Below are 22470 nucleotides of genomic sequence, written 5' to 3'. Positions count from 1 at the left end.
CTACACACAGGTAAATTATTACAATTTATGTGCTGTGTTTATAAGTAAGAAGTTAATCTTAGCTATCACCTTCACGTGTTTCTGATAAACATCTCCTGGCAATGATTGATCAGGATAAGACATTACTTAAGGATGGGGTTAGTACAGATGCTACAAAGCTGAACTGCACACTCTGCCAGTCTGAGGATGGAGGTGACAATGTTTTTTCCACTGTTGCTGCTGATCTGCTCTCGCTCCACAGCTCAGCTTCAACCAGAGTCTGACAATGAATTAACTCCTCTTGGAGATAACCAGATGAGGCAACCTGCAAATGTCTCTCTGCACCAACCCTCCTGCCCACAGGACATCCATGCCGTGCTGAGAGAGATGAGCGGCTTGCTGGCTGAGCAGAGGGTGGAGCTGAGGCACCTACAGCAAGAGAATGACGGTCAGTGGGTCAGGAGGCAAAGAGAGGAGTAATGGTGTTGATACAGGAGATTTTACACTAACTTGTAAAAGAAGATATTTTACATCATTTGCAGGACAGACATGTGGCAGGACTCTCATCATTTAATTTTTTTTAGCACAAGCAGCAAAGCTGAGGGAGCTGGAGAAATTGCCGAGGGAGCTGGAGAAATTGCAGAGGGAGCTGGAGAAATTTAACCAACAAGTCAAAGGTACATGTATATATATAATTTGAATAAAGCATGTTATTCAGTTTCTCTGTTGGACAGTATGGTGTTAAAAAGTTCAAATATTTTAATTCAACATGTTTTAAGTTTGTCGCCAAAGAAAACTTTTGGAGAAAGTGGATACTACGTGAAATACTTTGTTTTTGTTTATGTTACGGGTCCCAGGATTGGTACCACAGCAACAAAGTATGTCTGTAAAATACAGCATGAATGCAGCAGCAATAAAGACACGGAGCATTCAGTTCATCATCCAGACTGCATCTTATTCAAATTCAACACAATTTGACATACAAACATTTTCAATATAAACCTATTGAACATTAGCTTATAACTGGTCTTTATAAGGCACAATAACAATACATGACTTTATTACAGCGTGTGTGTGTGTGTCGGCGCTGAAATACACACTGTGTAAAGTAAACACCATTCTATAGCGACCTGCCTGCAAGACTACGCGCAGGTAAAATAAACACCTATACAGGCGATTGTTGTCACCGCCCACCTAGTGGCGCGAGTGTCTCCCGTCTCACTGTCCAGCGGAGTTTCTAAGTTTTTAACAGTCCAACAAAATAATCACAACAACATCAATATGTCTCAATGACACTCGTGGTGATCAAGCTAAGCTTTAGGAGTTAATGTAGGTGACTCTCACCCACTACTAACCTGTAAAATACAGCATGAATGCAGCAGCAATAAAGACACGGAGCATTCAGTTCATCATCCAGACTGCATCTGGCATGTGGGCGGAAGTCACCCCCAAAGAGACAGTACGGGGTGCAACTGCTCCCGTGCCAACCGTTCCACCTGAGTGCTGCTGTCATTTACTGATCTCTCCATAATGCATATGAAACATTCACCCACGTGACTATCACGTATATTACAGTTGCAAAAATTACTATTAAAGTAATTAAATCAAATATTTTGGAGCATACCACACACTCCCCCACAAACAAAAAGTGGCTCCCGACACTTGCTATTAGTAACAGTTTTCAATAACTCACAATAACATTCGAAACATCAAATACAAAGCTTATAATTACTCAAAATCTGAAGGCACATTAGTAATGATAAACATATGTAAATGTACAGTGTCTATCAATCATTCAATAACAGTGGATAGGATAGATGATTGGCAAGTATGTAGGATGAATGATAGGTGTGGAATGAAATGGTTGTAAGTAAGACTGTGGATACTGGTGAGTGTAAACTATGGGCTGAGTCCCTATTGCATTCACAGTGACACGTGGCTGGTAAGTTGGTTGACCCAGGGAGGTGTAAGTGAACATCTGGCCAGGGCGTCTGTCTCTAGTAGACCTCCTCAATGTAGGCTGAGTCCCTTGGACCTCTATGTTTGAGTCATAAGCCTGAGACTGCTCCTGCTCATTGTAAGGCTGGTGTTCCTCAGTGCACGGCACTCTGTCATCTTGTCCTTGTGCTTCCTCAACGACACTTCCCCTTTCAGATGCAGGCTCATCGAGAACAGGTTCCTCCAGGTAAGCTCCGATCTGCTCAGGGTGGTTTTGGGTCTCACAGCTGACTCTTTGGTGCGGTATGTCATTTCCAACTCTCAATACTTCCCTTGGCATCCGTAGCCAATACCGTGGTCTTTCCTCTTCGTCATCTGAGTCTGTTGTGTCATGGTTCTGCGTCTGTTCACTTGTTCTCAAGGGTTTTGAGGTTCCCTTTCTCCTTTGCGACTTTGCAGGTGCAACAGAGGTTGGTTGCTCTACAGGTAAGTCATTTACTTGAAGCAACAAGTTTCGGTGGAGAGTGCGGATGGGCCGGTCCCCTGTCTCAGGACTCACTTTATAGACTGGGTTATCACCAAGCTGTTCTCTGACGATGTAGATTGTCTTTTCCCAATAGGACTTCAGTTTGCATGGACCTCCTCTTTGGGAAACATTGCGAACAAGGACCCGGTCACCTGGCTGAAGAGTCACACCTCTGTTCCTTCTATCATAATAATGTTTGCCTTTAGCACTTGACTGCTGGCTGTTTGTGCTCGCTATCCTGTATGCCTCGACCATTTTCTCTGCCCATTTTTCTGCATACCCTGTTGGTGTTTTTGTTTCTTCCTCTGCCACCAACCCGAAGAGAAGGTCAACAGGAAGACGTGGATGGTGACCATATAACAGAAAATATGGCGAGTAGCCTGTCGACTCGTGCTTGGTACAATTATATGCATGAATAACATGTGGCAGGTGATCCTTCCAGCTCTCTTTCTCTTTCTCACCTAGGGTTCTAAGCATTTGCAACAGAGTTCTGTTGAACCTCTCTGCAGGGTTGCCTTGTGGATGATAAGGGGAGGTCCTGGAATGGTTCACACCGGACAATTGTCTGAGAGCTCTGAACAGTTCATTTTCAAACTCCCGGCCCTGATCATGGTGCAGTTTAGAAGGGTATCCAAACCGAGGGACGAAGTCATTAAAAATCTTGTCAGCAGCAGTTTTGCCGGCCTTGTTTCTGGTGGGGTATGCTTGGGCAAACCTAGTAAAGTGATCAACTACCACCAGGATATACTCGTATCCACCCCGGCTGGTCTCAAGGTGAAGAAAGTCTATACAGACGAGCTCAAGAGGCGAGTTGGATGTTACACTTCCCATAGGTGCTCTGTCATTTAAAGCTGGCTTTTTCCGCTTTATACACTGACACTTCCTGGTGATGTACTCTTCAATGTCCTTACTCATAAAAGGCCAATAAAAACGCTCTCTTGCAAGACTAAGAACTCTCTCGACACCAACATGTCCCATGTTGTCATGCAAGTGCGTGAGGGCTGTCTGTCTATAGGTGGCTGGCAAGACTAGCTGTTTGCGACCAAGTCTTTTCCTGTATAGGAGGCCATTTTCTATATACAGCCTGCTCCACTCTCTTGAGAGTTTTCTTGTGTGTTTGTCCAAAGACCTGCGTCTGTCGTCAGTCAGTTCTGTGTCATTGTCTTTTAACTCATACATTTTCCCAATGACAGGATCTTTTCGCTGCTCGTCTAACAGTTCATTATGGTCAATTACAGGGAAAGGTTCTGTGTGTGTCTGTTGTTGAGAGGTGATGTTAAGGCTGGCTACCCATGCTACTTCCCCCTGCTGGGCTGTTCTAGCACCCTCCCAGGTGGCGCACACTGCCTCCTCTGACAATCCCTCTGAACACTGACTCATGTAGGCATTGATATCATGGGGACAACGAGAAAGGGTATCTGCATCAATATTCAGTTTGCCTGGCTTGTATCTTATTTCAAAGTGAAAGTCTGAAAGCTGACCAACCCAGCGATGTCCTACTGCATTAAGCTTAGCCGTGCTCATTACGTAAGTCAAGGGATTGTTATCGGTGAAGATAGTGAAGTGAGGGGCATAAAACAGGTAGTCCCTAAATTTATCACAAACTGCCCACTTTAAGGCTAAGAACTCAAGCTTACCACTGTGGAGATGGTAACTCTGCTCTGCTGGTGTCAACGTGCGAGACCCATAACCAATCACCCTCATCTTCCCGTCCTGGTTCTGGTAGAGGATTGCTCCCAGACCTTGTTGAGAGGCATCGGTGTGAAGTATAAAGGGTTGGTTGAAGTCTGGGTACCCTAGCACTGGTGGGTTTGTTAGAATGTTTATGAGGCGCTCAAGAATCTGCTGGTGTTGATTATTCCACTCCACTGGGGTACGTGAAAGCAGTTGAGGGCCCTTTGTTTTCCCCCTGACAGGCTTGGGTTGTGGCGAATTGGGCTTTACCTGGAGCAGCTCATATAGTGGTCTTGCTATACGTGAGAAGTCTTGTACGTATGCTCGGTAATAGCTAAGGAAACCTAGCAGCCTCCGAACATCTCCTACTGTCCTTGGAGTTTTCTCCTTCAATGCTTGAACTGCCTCAACATCTTTTGGATCCACTCTCACTCCATTTGCAGACACCAGCCTACCAACGTACCTGACCTCGTTGCGGAATAACTCACACTTTTCTGGCCTCAACTTAACCCCGTGGCACTGTAGGGCTTGGAGTACACGGCGCAGCACTTCAACATGCTCTTCGAATGACCTCGAGAAGCAGAGGACATCATCGAGATAAGGGATGCAACACTCATCCCTCAGCGTCTCAAGCATTTCCTCCATGCTTCTTTGGAAGGCTGCTGGTGCATTTGACAACCCGAACGGTATTCTGACCCATTCGTATAAACCCCAAGGGGTCCTGAAGGCAGTGAGATGTCTCGAACCTTCGGCCATAAAGCCTTGGTGGTAGGCTTTGCCCTGGTCTAAGATGGAAAACCAGCTATAGCCCCCAAGCGAGTCAATCAAGTCCTGAATACGGGGAAGGGGATGTCTGTCTGGCACAGTCTTTTTGTTAAGCAGTCGGTAGTCAATACAAAGGCGCAATGATCCATTTTTTCTGACACAAACAATAGGGGCGGCATATGGTGACTTAGACTTTACAATCCATCCTTTCACTAACAACTCCTGGATGTATTCTTTTACTTCCTTGTAAAGTGGCTTAGGAATGGAAGTATAAGCTTTCTGGACGGGAATGTCATCGCTGAGCCGGACTGACATCTGGAGAGAGGGGATGCATCCAATATCACTGCTGTCTTGGGCAAATGCTGCTGCCTCCTCATGTAGCATCTCCTCAACTAGATGTTGTTGCTCTAGAGTAAGATGACTGAGGTCAACGGGTGGTCGCCACGGCTCATTTGTGGGAACCCTGGGAGCGGTGACTTTATGGACGTCAGCCCTTACTGTTGTAACCTGTGGTGTCTCTACTTGTGGTGTCATTGTCTCACCCATCTCTATAACTTTAGCTACATGTTCGATGGAGCCCAACAGAGTTCTCTTTGGGAGGGTGATTTCATGCTTAGTGTGATTGGAGATGGGCACATGAACAAGAGGCCACCTATTCTTACTGATCTCTAAGAGGCCTTCCCCCACACTCAGCTGTTCTAAGCTAGTACTTTCTTCTGGGGATTCATATAGGACAACAGAGTCAGAGGCGTTGAAGCTAGGTGGTACTCTGCACCGTACACGTAATGTTTTTCCAGCTGGGATAGTCACATCTTCCCTGCCTACTCTGATTGTTGCCAAACTGTGGTCTGGTGTCTTTTGGGCCTGAATGAAATTAACCATCGCTTCGGCTTGTTCTTCTTCCACTCCAAGGGCTCTTCGAAGGAGACCTATAATAGTGGCGTGTGCATCAGTCGAAGACTCTTGTCCATTTATTATTTCCTGGAGAACATTAGCTCCTAATAAAGGCTGGGGGAGACTGAGCTGGCTGACCAGGAAGGGGACCTGAATTGCAAGGTTTGGGTTGTCGTTTCCAGTGAGGTTGACTGTAAGCTCCACCCATCCGTCATATGGAATTGACTGTCCATTGGCAGCATATACATTAAGGCTTTCCCCTTGGTCAAGGAGCTCTTCTAGTGGTCGTGCTGGGTAGTTGGGGATAAATGTCTCTCTCCACGACCTGTCAATGATGCTTACTTGTGAGCCAGAATCAAACAACACTGTAGCTGCATAGCCACTGATAAAACATTTGAGCAAACTTTTTCTGCCTATCAGTGGTGCTGTGCGTATGGTCATGTCAGGGGTTTCTGGTGTTTCTTGGGGGAAAGTGTCACCAGCTCTCTTGTCACATCTTTGGCGTTTTGAGTAACGCTGCTTACACATGGGTGTTATTGGGTGGGACTGGAATTCTGGAACGGCCTCTGGTTGTCCTCAACAGAGGTCGGTTCTCGTTTCCCTGCTGCCTGGCTCTTTTAAGCAGCCAACAGCCCGATGTCCTGGGTCCCCACATACAAAACAGTGGTTACAGTTCTCTAAGCCCTGGTGTAGACAGTTAGTACAGATGGGTATTTTACCCTTCCTTGTGAGAGAGGGTTGGCCTGGTGTGGAGGGAGGATTTTTTCTGGGAATGGATGTAAGAGGGCAGTGTGTTTGACCAAGCACTTGGACAGGTACAGACTTTGGGTGGGTTATGTGCATAGCTGTCGTTTGCTGGTCCATTAAAGCTGCAACCATGTTGGTCAGAGTCTCAACCTGAGCACTGAGCTGTTGTATTGTCTGGTGTTCTTTCTTGTGCGCAGTTTGCTCTATATCATCCGCTCGCACACTGTGTGAATGTGTTGCTTTCTGTCGGAGACCATAACCTAGCCTGCGCTGGTGCTCATTTTCGTCGCTGAGAATCTTCATAACTTGACTGACAATGTCTTCATCAGTCACTTGATTGTTCGAGAGGAGTGGTCTCAACTGTTGTCTGATATCCGTGTGTTTAGACCCTAGGCCCTGGTAGATGGTGTGAAGGAAAACTTCCTGAATGGTTTTCGGGTCATAGTGAATGTCTGTGTTGGCCTGCTTTGACTGAAAGAGGATTTTCTGTTTGAGTCCAATCATGCGATACAGAAACTGTTGAGGCGGTTCTTGTTCACTTTGTTTTGCACACATTAGTTCCTGGAACAGCTCCGTACTGGCCTTCTCACCAAGATGAGGCCTGAGGAAGCCCTTGAGTTCACCAATTGTGATGTCATCTTTATGGGTGAGCATGTCTTTGAAGGCACCTGGTTTAACTATCCTCAGCACAGCTCGGATCACTTCTGTCCCTGTGAAACCCTCCTGACTCCCTCGTCTATCTGCTTACAGATACTGCTATATGTGATGTCAGAGCTTTGGTCCCCAATCTGCCCCCCATGTATCTTAAACTCCCTACGCTGGAGATGGGAGAGGTCCTTTAAAGAAACCATCTTCTCAGTATCGAACGTAGCTGGGATATGACGTGGCAGTTGGTGTGGCATGGGCTCACCTAGACTGTGATGTGCTGCATTTGCTATATCTTTGTAGTATTGTAGCCTCTTGCCTAGCTCATTATGCATTATTTGGAGCTGGTCCACACTTTGACTGGTGGTGTCTGTGCTACGGTTAGTGTCCTGTATGTTCTGGACTGTGGCTGCTGGAGTAGCAGTATCGTGTCTGGTGTTTGACATATCACTGGTAGCGTAATGTGACCATGGAGTTTGATCTACGATGTTATCTGATGTAGTTGTGAGTGTTTCATGTTCCTGAGTTACCCCATTTGCAATGACAGCTGTATTACGATCATTAATTATCTCACGTACCAAATCGTTCAACATTAACAACTGACTCATTCCCCCATCCTCAAAACTGAGTAAAGTATCAGAGTTCATATAGTCAAGGATATAATCAACACAACCTTCTTCATCTGTGGACTTCAGATCGGGTGTACTTTGATTGTCAGTTGCGATGTCCCGTGCCAGCCGGTATACGTCGCTGTCCGAGAGTTTGAACAAGTTCTTTTTGATGTTCCATACGAGTTCTTTGCGTGCGGTGGACATGATGTGTGTGATGAAACAGCAGTGCAGTTCCCTTGGAAGAATGAAGACCCTCCTTGGACTCTGATCTCCCCTCGTGGACACCCACCAGCTGTTGTCACGGCTGTAATCACGTCACCTCGCCTTGGCCTCGTGGTTCTGATATCACTGGATCTGCTCCCCTTGATGATTCTTATGGAGAGAGATCCCGGACGAGCCCCCAAAATTTGTTACGGGTCCCAGGATTGGTACCACAGCAACAAAGTATGTCTGTAAAATACAGCATGAATGCAGCAGCAATAAAGACACGGAGCATTCAGTTCATCATCCAGACTGCATCTTATTCAAATTCAACACAATTTGACATACAAACATTTTCAATATAAACCTATTGAACATTAGCTTATAACTGGTCTTTATAAGGCACAATAACAATACATGACTTTATTACAGCGTGTGTGTGTGTGTCGGCGCTGAAATACACACTGTGTAAAGTAAACACCATTCTATAGCGACCTGCCTGCAAGACTACGCGCAGGTAAAATAAACACCTATACAGGCGATTGTTGTCACCGCCCACCTAGTGGCGCGAGTGTCTCCCGTCTCACTGTCCAGCGGAGTTTCTAAGTTTTTAACAGTCCAACAAAATAATCACAACAACATCAATATGTCTCAATGACACTCGTGGTGATCAAGCTAAGCTTTAGGAGTTAATGTAGGTGACTCTCACCACTACTAACCTGTAAAATACAGCATGAATGCAGCAGCAATAAAGACACGGAGCATTCAGTTCATCATCCAGACTGCATCTGGCATGTGGGCGGAAGTCACCCCCAAAGAGACAGTACGGGGTGCAACTGCTCCCGTGCCAACCGTTCCACCTGAGTGCTGCTGCCATTTACTGATCTCTCCATAATGCATATGAAACATTCACCCACGTGACTATCACGTATATTACAGTTGCAAAAATTACTATTAAAGTAATTAAATCAAATATTTTGGAGCATACCACATTTATTTCTCATTGCCCGTTTTATTTATTACATTTCAGAACAGGCAGGAGAACTGACGGCCATTAAAGCAAGGACAAACGTGACCGAAAACCAGGTGGAGGCTCTGAGGAGAGAAACAGAAGGTTTGTGAATTTAGAAACTTGTTCTAATAGCCACCACATTTCTCCTGTATAACATCAGCTGCACTCTAAGATGATCACTTGTCTGTTTTTCAGTCAAACGCGTGGCCTTCACCGCCGGTCTGGCTTTCAGTGAAACAACTATCGGACCATTTAATACATTCACTAATCTGATCTTCAGACAAATCATTACAAATATTGGAAATGCCTACAACCCGAACACAGGTACTCAAATTCACAAACTTTAATATTTATTTTCATTCTCGGAAATGTTGACTTTGACCTGTTACAACTGCCAATTCTCTTCTTACTAATGCTGATAAACAAATGTCCACAGGTCTTTTCATTGCACCGGTGAAAGGAGCCTACCACTTTGAGCTCTACATAGGTGCACATGGAGATCCTTCACATCCTTCAGCTGCTACATTGGTCAGAAATGGACACGTTATTTGTATGGCATATGAGCATCAACCATCCCATTATGGGAGTTCTGCTAATGGCGCCACGCTGCTGTTAGAGGTCGGAGATGTTGTGTTTTTGCGTTTGTGGGCTAACAAAAGAGTATTTGACAATGAAAATAACCATAGCACCTTCAGTGGTCATCTGCTTTTCACCATGTGAGGGAAAAAGTCCTGTTTCTTCAGCTGTATGTTACTGTATTATTACAAAACATGATAAGAATGAATTATAACTAAATCTTATATTTCAAAATATCCATTTGAATAAAAGTATAGATATATTGCAGTGATATTTGGGGACATTTCTTTAACATGTGATTAATTTAGTTTTAAAAACAAAATTTTGTCATTTATTGGTAGAAAATCAAATAAACCCTTCACAGCTGTTTGGGTGTAAGAAATGCCATGTTGTCTGTTAGATGTTGTTGTTGTATTAATCTCATGGCAACTCTTTATTAACAAGGTAATTGTTGATTGTTTTCATGTATTTGTGGTTTAAATGTGTGTTAGATGGATGTGAACGTAAGTAGTGAAAAATCAGTTTTCCAGGGAACAAGGTGTTAAAAAGAGGATTTGGTCCGATAGAAGGTCCAAGAACAAACTGTATATGATTTCCTATAATGTAAAATCTGGAAACCCTCACATTTGATGAACTGGAACTAGACTTTGCCTGATAAACAATGTCAATGATTAATTTACAGACCACTTGTCTTTTTGATCGATTCGTTGTCTTCTTTGTTTACCGCTTGACTTTCAGCTCAGGAATACACAGTGGAATCCTCATGTAAAAAGCACACAGGTTTTATTGCATATCAATTTCATGTATAAATTCTTCATAGCATTGGAAAGATTACATTTGGTATACATCGCTATTCTACAGAATTATCATCAGTCATCTTTTCAATGAAATTTCTCTAAGTACATCTTCAATAATCACAAGCATCAAAAGAACTGCAATTTCAGAATTGTTCAATATTATTCTACAATCCTTTATTGTTTTTCATTATGTCTTCTCCCACAAGTCTTTACTTCCGTCTTTCAGAGCCACCTGCCCAGACGTCTGTAAGGCAGTTCGAGAACTTGAAGTCAAACCTACTAAACCTAACCACATGTACAATAAGTGCATCTACGGATTTATTTTTTTCTTTCCTTTTTTTCTCATTTTTGATTTGATACACATTTCACAAATGGACATCATTATGACCGCTAAACACGTCATGCACAATATCTTTTTTTTGTTTGTTTTCAATAAACATAACAGAGGAGATATACAACTCAGATCCAAACAAAACAAGCACCATCCATTTAAACCCATATTTTTCATTGATTTTTTTCTTCAGACGAATGCACCATTGTTTTTCATTCTTTAAAATACTATACAGTCAAAAAGAAACAATATGTATATTTTTACTTCTCCTGTAACAGTGGGGAAAAACAGCAACCATGTTCTATTATGCTGAAATATATTTCAGCGTCCATCTGCCAGAATACTTTCTGAAGTTGGCAAATGGAATACTTCAATGCCTTCGATGCCTTTGCTTCACACAGCGTGCTTATTACAGTAGTCCATGACATGAATTATTACATCTAGTCAACCAAAAACGTAGCAACCCAAGTCTTTACATTTTATAACCACATGTTGGAAAACATTATGTGTTTCCCATGAATGAGATCTCATTCAGCAGAATTATAAAAGACTCCTGTCTATAGGAAAATGAGATGATGCAGCAGTCCTAGCATCACACTGCCACCTGCTGTCGTGAAGAAAAATTACAGTGCTTCCGTTAAATTTTTTTTCTTTCTCTCCATGTTGAGCACAAGTGGCTCGTCTACTGAAAGTGGATCTAGTCAGAGAGTTGATCTGTGTTCTAAGCTCTAGAGACGTACGCCTTTATCAATGAATGGCTTGGACCCACGTGATTTAAGTGCTAGTTTGACAATACAGCATCAGGCCAAGTTCTCAAAGTCCCAGTAAATGCAGGATGGGGCCAAGGCAACAATCAACAACAACACTCGCCCCCACCCGGCCCTGCCTCCCGCAGCTATCTACATTTATCTACAGTAAATGACCCATGACCTCCGTGGCACAGTGCCTCCTTTTTTTTTGTAAGATCTCAGAAAGTACAGGGAATATACTCATGATCGAGCGTTTGGGTTTTTCCCCGTCCAGACTCAACCAGAGTTTGTATTTCATGTGTTGGAGGGGCTGACCAGCAGAAATATAATACTATCTGTGGCTTGGTCTACTCTCTCTGTTTTTTGGGGGTTTCACGAGAGCTCGTCTGCCTTCTTGCATGACCAGATGTTCATGCAGATGTGACTGTGGGTGACTTCATGTAATATAGGACATGATGAGGATTTTTTAAAAAGTGTTTTTGTTGGATAAACTAAATTCTAACGTCAGATTTAATATTGTGTCAACGTCTTTCATTCATGACATTCAGAGTGAAGGTTGTCTCACTCTGCTCCACCCAATGCTTCAACCAATTTGAACAAGACCACATTCAGGGTTAAAATGGTTTAACTAAAACAAGAAAAAACCCACTGCAGGACGTTACAACGCCAAAAGGGTCTACGATTAACTACGGCTATCTTTCACTATAAATAAAAACAGTTAATTCTGAGGGGTTCTTTCCATTTTGGCACACTAACGCATCCAACGCAGCGGAGATTCAGAATCTCCCCACGTGGTGATCGGCGTTCATTCCTTCAGCAACGAAAGAGGGATAAAATGACTCTTCTTCATTTTCACTCCTCCAGTCATGATAAAATTTTGAATGTATATGACATTGAATTCTTCTCAGGGCCTCCACGTCCACTCAGTCACTTGTTTCTGTCCATTTACGAAACTGAATGTTCCTCCCACTCGCTCCCGCCGCTCCTCTCTCTCTCGTTCTCTGGTCTAGATGTGGTTGAGCGGGTGAAAGCTGCTCGTCTCAGACGGTCCACCTCCCATGCTCAGCCAAGCGTCCAGAGAGTTCTGGGAGGGCGCGTGCAAAGGGTTGTTCTCCGAGAGAGACAGCATCATTGCATAAGCCTGCGTGAGGAAACAGATGAGTTAGAAAGAGGAAACTATGGTGTTATAGTCACATCTGCCCTCTTTTCCTGTGACCTGTCAAGACATTTCAGGAATCATTATCACTTACTACTTATTATGACTTGATTTGAGTGTCTGTCTGTCAGAAAACTACTGGACGGACACTGAAACTTGGTGCATGTGGTGTGGGTCAAGACAGAACACATTCCATTTTGGATTTGGATCAGGCAGTAGATCCAGGACATTGTTTCACTTTCTTTAACATTGTGAGTTAGAGTGTTTTTTTAAACATTTTCCTTGATTTCAAATGATAATGGATCTTTACTTACAAAAATCTTTTTATTTATTATATTATATTATATTATCCAAATTCAAAAATATATCATCCAGATCAAGTGAATTAAATGTGGTTTCATAAGAGGACTGTTGGGCCTTTTTCATGTGTTTGTCAGCAGGTTTACGCAAAACTTCTGAACCAATTTCCATGAAAGTTTGTGGGGGCAACAGGAACCCATTACATTTTGGAGCAGATTCGAAAACATTGACAATTCCAGGATTGTTACTTTCTTTAACATCGTGAAAGAGAATTTTCTCAGATTTTCCAGGGAATAATTCATGGGTTTTGATGAAAAAATGTTGCTTATATACAGAACTGATATCGATGAGTGTGGGGCTTTTGGTGAAGCTTGTTTAAATTAAGGCGACAGAGTCCCACTCTAAATACAACCTGGGTTTTCTGTAGCTTTAGCCGTCACCTTTATATCTAATATTAAGATTTTCTGTAGCAACGTTGCCATGTTCCCTGATCTCAAGCTGTAATCACCTCGTGATGCGAAACATGACTTTTCATTAGACTGTTTAACCTCGTGTTGTTCCTGGGTCGGATTGACCCAGAGTGTGTGTGTGTCTGTGTGTGTGTGTGAGTGTGTGTGCGTGCGTGCGTGCGTGCGTGCGTGCGTGCGCGTGCGTGCGTGCGTGCGTGCGTGCGTGCGTGCGTGCGTGCGTGCGTGTGTGATCATCCGCAAGCCCTGGCCGGTCAGGGTTAGGGTTAGGTGACCCAAGGATTGTCATTATCCATTCTCCTGGGGTAATTGAGACCAATGGATTGTCATTCTCGAATCTCCTGGGGGTCATTTAGACCCCAGAGAGGGCTGTGGTGATCTGTGGGGTCATTTAGACCCACACCTGATTCCAATTGTAATCTAGGGGGTACATTAGACCCACAGAGAGGCCGGTGTGCCATTCTCTATGTGCCACCCTCCCGGACCATGGCACGATGTCACGTCAGGGCGTTTCACCAGAGAACAGGTTCTCCAACAGCTATTCTCCCAGCAACCGTCCTCTGAACCCGAAGAAGGACGCGAAAGAATCAGACCGAGAAGCGGACAGTGACAGCGGCGACGGCTACGACCCAGTGGGTGATGCTTCTGCAGATTCGCCATCATCCTTGGAAGAAGAAGAAGAAGAGGCCAGCGACACCACCACCACCACCACCGGACTCGTGGAAGAAGAGACCTTCCTTCGTCAAGAAAGGGGAAGAAATAATGGTCCTCGAGGGCATACGGCCGAAAGGAGGGCCGCTGCTCCTCCTCCTCCTCTTCCTCCTCCTCTGCTGCGGCTCAAAGCGGGGTCCCCCCGGGCCCCACGATCCACGCGACGTCCCGCACCGGTGACCTAGCCTCGACGTTCCGCCTGTTCATCACGCCGACGGTAGAGAACATCATCCTGAGATGACGAATCGGGAGGGTCGTCAAAATACGGCGACAAATGGAAAGGGATGGACGATACCGACCTGCGCACCTACGTAGGGCTGCTGATCTTAGCGGGCGTGTACAGGTCCCGGGCGAGGCCGCTGCCAGCCTGTACGTGTGAAACTCTTCCACATGTACTCCAGACTGCTGCGCTTCGACGACCACGAGACGAGACGCACAAGGCAGGCCACTGACAAATTGGCGGCCGTGCGAGAGGTCTGGGACGAGCAACTGGTTCCGTTCAGAGGTTAGTCTTTTTTTCGTTTTAAAAAATATTATTATTATGTTATGTTATTATGTTGTGTAGATAGCGGCTGCTAGTCCTTGTCCTCATCTCCTCTCCTCTCATCTCTTCTCCTCCTCTTGTTCTCCCTAGGCCGGTGTCCTTTCCGACAGTACATGCCCAGCAAGCCGGCGAAATACGGAATCAAGTCGTGGGTGACCTGCGATGCAAAATCCAGCTACGCTTGGAAGATGCAAGTGTACACCGGAAAGCCGAGCAGCAGACGCCCAGAACAGAACCAGGGTTTGCGGGTAGTGCTCGATGTAATGGAGGGACTGCACGGTCGTAACGTCACGTGCGACAATTACTTCACCTCCTACGAACTCGCGCGGCAGCTCCTGGAGAGGAAGATCACTGTGGTCGGCACGGTTCGGAAGAACAAGCCCGAGCTCCCGACCGGGCTGCTCGCGGTCAAGGGAAGAGAGGTGGTCTCATCCAAGTTCGCATTCACGCCACCGCCATTCTGGTGTCCTACATCCCAAAGAAAAACAGGAACGTGATGCTCCTGAGCACGCGGCACGCCGAGGCCGACGTCAGCGACCATGAGGACGGGAAACCAGTCATCGTCCTGGACTACAACCACAACAAAGGTGGCGTGGACAACCTAGACAAGGTGATCGGAACGCATCAGCTGCAGGAGGATGGCCGCGTGCTGGCCCCTGGTCGTCTTTCACAACATTCTCGACGTCTCTTCCTACAACGCCTTCGTGATATGGAGAGAGATCAACCCCGACTGGATGTGGGCCAGCAGAACAAGCGGAGGGTGTTTCTAGAGCAGCTGGGAAAGGCTCTCGTGACTCCGTTAATCGCACGAAGGAGAGCGTCTGCCGCGGTTGTGAAGGCTGTAAAGCCTTGACCACGATGACGACGGCGGCGGCCCGACCCGAGCGTCCGGCCTCCTCCATAGCCCTAGCAGCAGCCCCGCTGGGCGAGTAAGAGGAAGAGGTGTCATATGCCCCAGGAAAAAGGACTGTAAAACTCACACCGTGTGCCTCGGGTGTAACAAATACATCTGCAGGGGCTGCTCACTTGTCTATTGCCCTACGTGTGCGTCCAAATATGGGGTGGGCTATGTGAGGGGCCAACAGCCGGGGAAGCAGGGACAACACAAGGGTTAATATCACAGAAAAGATAAAGCAGTTAACAGAGAAGATGTTGGAAGGTTAAATGAGAGGAAAGACAAGAGGGGGCAGGACAAGGTACTTTTAGTTGCTGCTTCATGACCTCGAGTACATTTCCTTATCAAGCACCTGGAAAAGACTGTATCCCTCTATCCTCTCTAAAGTTACAGGATTCTGTCTCATCTTTCCTGTCCCTCCCTTTTATTGGACATCCAGAAGCCAGTCACATACCTGGGTTTTAGCCTGCCTGTACAATGTCTCTTTCAATGCCTCCGACTCTAGTGAAGTGTTAAATATGTCTTTAACGTCAAAGGGTTTCTCGTGCCCTGCTTTACGGAGCCCATCCAGGCTCTTGGGAAGCTGGGCAGACCCTCCAGGTCCAGGAGAGAGCCCTCCTCCTCTATACACCTGTACAATTGGGGGTGTGGGGGTGGGGGTGGAGGGAGGCGATATGGATAGGTTGACAGGTGGATGGATGCATGGATGAAGAAATAGATGGAAGGGTAAATGTAGAGGTGGGATGGATGGCAGCGCGGGACTCTCCAGCTCCATCGAGTTGTTGAGCTGCAGCATGGCGGTGCAGCAAGTGGCTGTTCGAGGAGGAGCTTCCCGACGAGGTGTTAGATCAGAAAATGTCCATCCCAGGATGCAGACTCGCCCATTGCGCACCAATGTTTTGATTGTGAGGGCTACGAGGAAGTGGAGCCTCTTGCTTCACTTCCTCTTCAATTTCCTTCCTCTTAAAGAGACATCACGTCTTTAAACCCAGAAATCTGGCGTCTCTTGGTGGATGAAGGCGATTTTCACAATTATCTGAGACATGATTATTAGATCCTCTCCAATCAGGCGTTAGTTTGCTGATGAGCATCCTAATAATATAATTTTCTTATTGTTATTGGCCTATTTGTTTGCATTGCCTCTAATGTACTGTCAGTTTGAGTTATGACGCTAATGCACACTTTATATACTAACACCTAACCCTAACCCCCTGTGCACAACATATATTTTTCAACCATTGAAACCTCTACTGAGAATTTGCTTGTAATCTAGATTCTATCATCTGGTAATTAACCTCCTTGAAAACCCTGATCATTTCCCATGAGGTGATAGAAATGGCCTAAAGTAGTAAACTGAAGGAAAGTATTTTATTCAAACCTTAAAGGGGACATAGCATGCAAATTCCACTTTGTTAGTGCTTCTACACATTAATGTGGGTATCTGGCATGTCTACCAACCCAAAACTCTGGAAAAAACACTTGCGCGTTTTGTTATGGTTCCTCTAAGTCAGAAATGTCAACCCTAACCCTTGAGTGACTCGATTGAGCTTCCTGGGTTTTGTGTCGTAACAAGGCACTGGAAGTCTCCTACATGGCCTTGGCCCACCCCCACCTCATCCCCCACCTCATCCCTCCCTCCCCCACCTCATCCCCGTCCCCCACACTCGTTGCGCCGGGTTTACACCGGAGGCAGCGAGGCTGCGAGGCAGCGCAGCGCCGTTCCCAAGCACGCAGCCGCCTGGCTGCTCACACGGGACGAGCATTTCTCCGCGCTGGTCAGCCCGAAATTCACTCACGTGGCATTTGTCTCTGGATCGTTGTGACTGGGAGGCTGCAGCAGTTGCTCGGGCGCGACCGCTCGCTCTCCCATGCGTGAGCTGGAATTTGTGTCAGCGCCACACAGCCAACAGTGTGGAAGACTTCCGCAGTGTTCAGCACTACTGTAACACTGGCACAAACACACAGAGCCCCCCCACTCGTTACGCCGGGTTTACACCGGACGCGGAAGCGCCGCTGCGAGGCAGCGCAGCGCCGTTCTCAAGCGCGCAGCCGCCTGGCTGTTCACACGGGACGTGCATTTCTCCGCGCTGGTCAGCCCCATAGACTGTATACAGTGCCTTGCATAAGTATTCACCCCCTTTGGACTTTTCTACATTTTGTCATGGTATAACCACAGATTAAAATTTATTTCATCGTGAGTTTATGTAATGGACCAACACAAAATAGTGCATCATTTGGAAGTGGGGGGAAATATTACATGGATTTCACAATTATTTACAAATAAAAATCTGAAAAGTGTTGAGTGCATATGTATTCACCCCCTTTACTGTGAAACCCCTAACAAAGATCTGGTGCGACCAATTGCATTCACAAGTCACATTTGCAAGTCACATAATTAGTAAATAGGGTCCACCTGTCTGCAATTTAATCTCAGTATAAATACACCTGTTCTGTGACAGACTCAGAGTTTGTTGGAGATAATTACTGAACAAACAGCATCATGAAGACCAAGGAGCTCACCAAACAGGTCAGGGATAAAGTTGTGGAGAAATATGAAGCAGGGTTAGGTTATAAAAAATATCCAGAGCTTTGAACATCTCTCTGAGCACCATAAAATCCATCATAAGAAAATGGAAAGAATATGGCACAACCGCAAACCTACCAAAGAGGAGGCCGTCCACCCAAACTGAAGAGTCGGACAAGGAGAAAATTAATCAGAGAAGCAACCAGGAGGCCCATGGTTACTCTGGAGGAGTTGCAGAGATCCACAGCTGAGGTGGGAGAATCTGTCCACAGGACAACTATTAGTCGTCTACTCCACAAATCTGGCCTTTATGGAAGAGTGGCAAGAAGAAAGCCATTGTTGAAAGGGATCCATAAAAAATCCCGTTTGGAGTTTGCCAGAAGCCATGTGGGAGACACAGCAAACATGTGGAAGAAGGTGCTCTGGTCAGATGAGACCAAAATTGAACTTTTTGGCCTCAATGCAAAACGCTATGTGTGGCGAAAACCCAACACTGCCCATCACCCTGAGCACACCATCCCAACAGTGAAACATGGTGGTGGTAGCATCATGCTGTGGGGATGCTTCTCTTCAGCAGGTACAGGGAAACTGGTCAGAATAGAGGGAAAGATGGATGGAGCCAAATACAGGGAAATCCTTGAAGAAAATCTGATGCAGTCTGCAAAAGACTTGAGACTGGGGCGGAGGTTCATCTTCCAGCAGGACAATGACCCTAAACATACAGCCAGAGCTACAAAGGAATGGTTTGGATTAAAGAATGTTAATGTCTTAAAATGGCCCAGTCAAAGCCCAGACCTCAATCCAATAGAGAATCTATGGCAAGACTTGAAGATTGCGGTTCACAGACGGTCTCCATCCAATCTGACTGAGCTTCATCTTTTTTGCCAAGAAGAATGGACAAACCTTTCCATCTCTAGATGTGCAAAGCTGGTAGAGACATACCCCAAAAGACTTGCAGCTGTAATTGCAGCGAAAGGGGGTTCTACCAAGTATTGACACAGGGGGGTGAATACTTATGCACCCAACAGATGTCAACTTTTTTGTTCTCATTATTGTTTGTGTCACAATAAAATTTATTTTGCACCTCCAAAGTACTATGCATGTTTTGTTGATCAAACGGGAAAAAGTTTATTTAAGTCTATTTGAATTCCAGTTAGTAACAGTACATAATGGGAAAAAGTCCAAGGGGGGTGAATACTTATGCAAGGCACTGTATATAAGGTCAGCCCGCGATTCTGCTTTCTCCGCTTGTTGTTGTACCCGTTGAATGTCGGGGTTCGGGGGTAAATGATGGTCTTCATAGCCCCCCACCTCTCTTCTCTCTCTGTCTGTCTGCTTGTGTGCTTGTAGTGGATGGGCAGAGGGGACATTTAATTATGTGATTGGGAAAATTAAAACTTCAGGACAACAAGGGGAATACAAAGTATGGGATGCATATTTGATAATTTATATCATATAAAATATGTAATTTATATCGTTTGAAATCATGGGGGAGAGGGGGAGGGGGAGCTGGCTCATTAGCATTTAAAGGAACAGGCACTCAAAACAGGTCGCTCTGTGGAGGGCTGTTTTATACAGGGTAAAAAGGTGATGTTTTATATGATCCTTGTGGTATTTTGACCAAAGTATGTTACAGACATTTCATTAAGACCCCAAGGAACCATATCAACTTGTGGTAAAATGGGCATGCTATGTCCCCTTTAAAGGTCCAGTGTGTAAGATTTAAGTGAAAGGGATCTATTGGCAGAAATTGAATATAAAATGATCCTAGTGATGTTTTCACTAGTGTGTTAAATCTAAATTGTACAATTGTTGTTTTCTTTACCCTAGAATGAGCCCTTTATATTGAAATACTTTATATAGATATAAATATATCGGGAGCAGGTCCTCTCCATGGAGGACACCATGTTTTTTTACAGTAGCCCAGACTGGACAAACTAAACACCTTTTGAGTTTTTATGACAACTGAAGGCTACCACAGGTTCTCTATCACCTTTGGAAGGGGAGGGTGAGGTGAGGGGTATTCAACTGCAACATTCAACTTCACCACTAGATGTCACTAAATTCTACACTGAACCTTTTAAGAGTTTACGATATTTTGAAATAGACCAAGGCTGTGATTATTAAAGAGATTTGAGCTGTAAACCAAGATATATTACAGAAGCAGATTAATGCTGGTTTTAATATCATATTCATGACCAAATTTATAAAAGAAAATTTGGGATTTTTGTGTTGAACATGGCTCATTTCGCAGCCAGTGTTTTAAACCCTCTTGGACCTTGCAGGGTCAATGCTTTCGTAGAGTCGACCGTTTGGGACGTCTCTACATTATGACATTAATGTTTAATCCGGTGGAGAGGGAATTCAGTCTGTTCAGTATCTACAGTCTTAACAGCATAACAAGTAATGACTAAAGCCTGTCTGTGGAGGCATCATATATGAACTTTTGATAATCTGCACTGTAGTAAAAATTATTTACAAACCCTAAAGTTACACAGTGAGATATCTTAGGCCCTCACAACATTGAAAATATGCCCTGTTAGAATTTTAATAAACTTTGTATTCAAAGGATTTAGCCTCTACTTCCTACACACAGGTAAATTATTACCATTTATGTGCTGTATTTCTAAATAAGAAGTTAATCTTAGTTATCACCTTCACCTATTTCTGAGGAACATCTCCTGGCAATGATTGATCAGGATAAGACATTACTTAAGGATGGGGTTAGTACAGATGCTATAAAGCTGAACTGCACACTCTGCCAGTCTGAGGATGGAGGTGACAATGTTTTTTCCACTGTTGCTGCTGATCTGCTCTCGCTCCACAGCTCAGCTTCAACCAGAGTCTGACAATGAATTAACTCCTCTTGGAGATAACCAGGTGAGGCAACCTGCAAATGTCTCTCTGCACCAACCCACCTGCCCACAGGACATCCATGCCGTGCTGAGAGAGATGAGCGGCTTGCTGGCTGAGCAGAGGGTGGAGCTGAGGCACCTACAGCAAGAGAATGACGGTCAGTGGGTCAGGAGGCAAAGAGAGGAGTAATGGTGTTGATACAGGAGATTTTACACTAACTTGTAAAAGAAGATATTTTACATCATTTGCAGGACAGACATGTGGCAGGACTCTCATCATTTAATTTTTTTTAGCACAAGCAGCAAAGCTGAGGGAGCTGGAGAAATTTAACCAACAAGTCAAAGGTACATGTATATATATAATTTGAATAAAGCATGTTATTCAGTTTCTCTGTTGGACAGTATGGTGTTAAAAAGTTCAAATATTTTAATTCAACATGTTTTAAGTTTGTAGTTGCCAAAGAAAACTTTTGGAGAAAGTGGATACTACGTGAAATACTTTGTTTTTGTTTATTTCTCATTGCCCGTTTTATTTATTACATTTCAGAACAGGCAGGAGAACTGACGGCCATTAAAGCAAGGACAAACGTGACCGAAAACCAGGTGGAGGCTCTGAGGAGAGAAACAGAAGGTTTGTGAATTTAGAAACTTGTTCTAATAGCCACCACATTTCTCCTGTATAACATCAGCTGCACTCTAAGATGATCACTTGTCTGTTTTTCAGTCAAACGCGTGGCCTTCACCGCCGGTCTGGCTTTCAGTGAAACAACTATCGGACCATTTAATACATTCACTAATCTGATCTTCAGACAAATCATTACAAATATTGGAAATGCCTACAACCCGAACACAGGTACTCAAATTCACAAACTTTAATATTTATTTTTATTCTTGGAAATGTGACTTTGACCTGTTACAACAGACAATTCTGTTCTTACTAATGCTGATAAAAACATGTGTCCACAGGTCTTTTCACTGCACCGGTGAAAGGAGCCTACCACTTTGAGCTCTACATGGGTGCACATGGAGATCCTTCACATCCTTCAGCTGCTACATTGTTCAGAAATGGACACGTTATTTGTATGGCATATGAGCATCAACCATCCCATTATGGGAGTTCTGCTAATGGCGCCACGCTGCTGTTAGAGGTCGGAGATGTTGTGTTTTTGCGTTTGTGGGCTAACAGAAGAGTATTTGACAATGAAAATAACCATAGCACCTTCAGTGGTCATCTGCTTTTCACCATGTGAGGGAAAAAGTCCTGTTTCTTCAGCTGTATGTTACTGTATTATCACGATCTAAATCTAAAAATGATTATAACTGAATCTTATATTTCAAAATATCCATTTGAATAAAAGCATAAATATATTGCAGTGATATTTGGGTCCATTTCTTTAACATAAACAAAAATTGTATCAATTATTGGTAGAAAATCAAATAAACCCTTCACAGCTGTTTGGGTGTAAGAAATGCCATGTTGTCTGTTAGATGTTGTTGTTGTATTAATCTCATGGCAACTCTTTATTAACAAGGTAATTGTTGATTGTTTTCATGTATTTGTGGTTTAAATGTG

General features: G+C 44.5%; 1 protein-coding gene across 1 annotated transcript; it reads left to right on the top strand.

Annotated features, from left to right (window-relative positions):
• Window positions 1-16261: 16261 nt before the first annotated feature.
• On the top strand, window positions 16262-22147 carry LOC118111322. Its single transcript, XM_047340161.1, has 6 exons — window positions 16262-16358; window positions 20870-21055; window positions 21192-21242; window positions 21445-21528; window positions 21622-21750; window positions 21864-22147. The coding sequence occupies exons 1-6, from the start codon at window positions 16262-16264 to the stop codon at window positions 22145-22147; spliced, it is 831 nt and encodes a 276-aa protein (XP_047196117.1).
• The last annotated feature ends 323 nt before the right edge of the window (window positions 22148-22470 follow it).

Source organism: Hippoglossus stenolepis, chromosome 6, assembly GCF_022539355.2.
Source record: "Hippoglossus stenolepis isolate QCI-W04-F060 chromosome 6, HSTE1.2, whole genome shotgun sequence".
Lineage (NCBI taxonomy): Eukaryota > Metazoa > Chordata > Actinopteri > Pleuronectiformes > Pleuronectidae > Hippoglossus > Hippoglossus stenolepis.
This window is presented reverse-complemented; position numbering and strand designations above follow the sequence as displayed.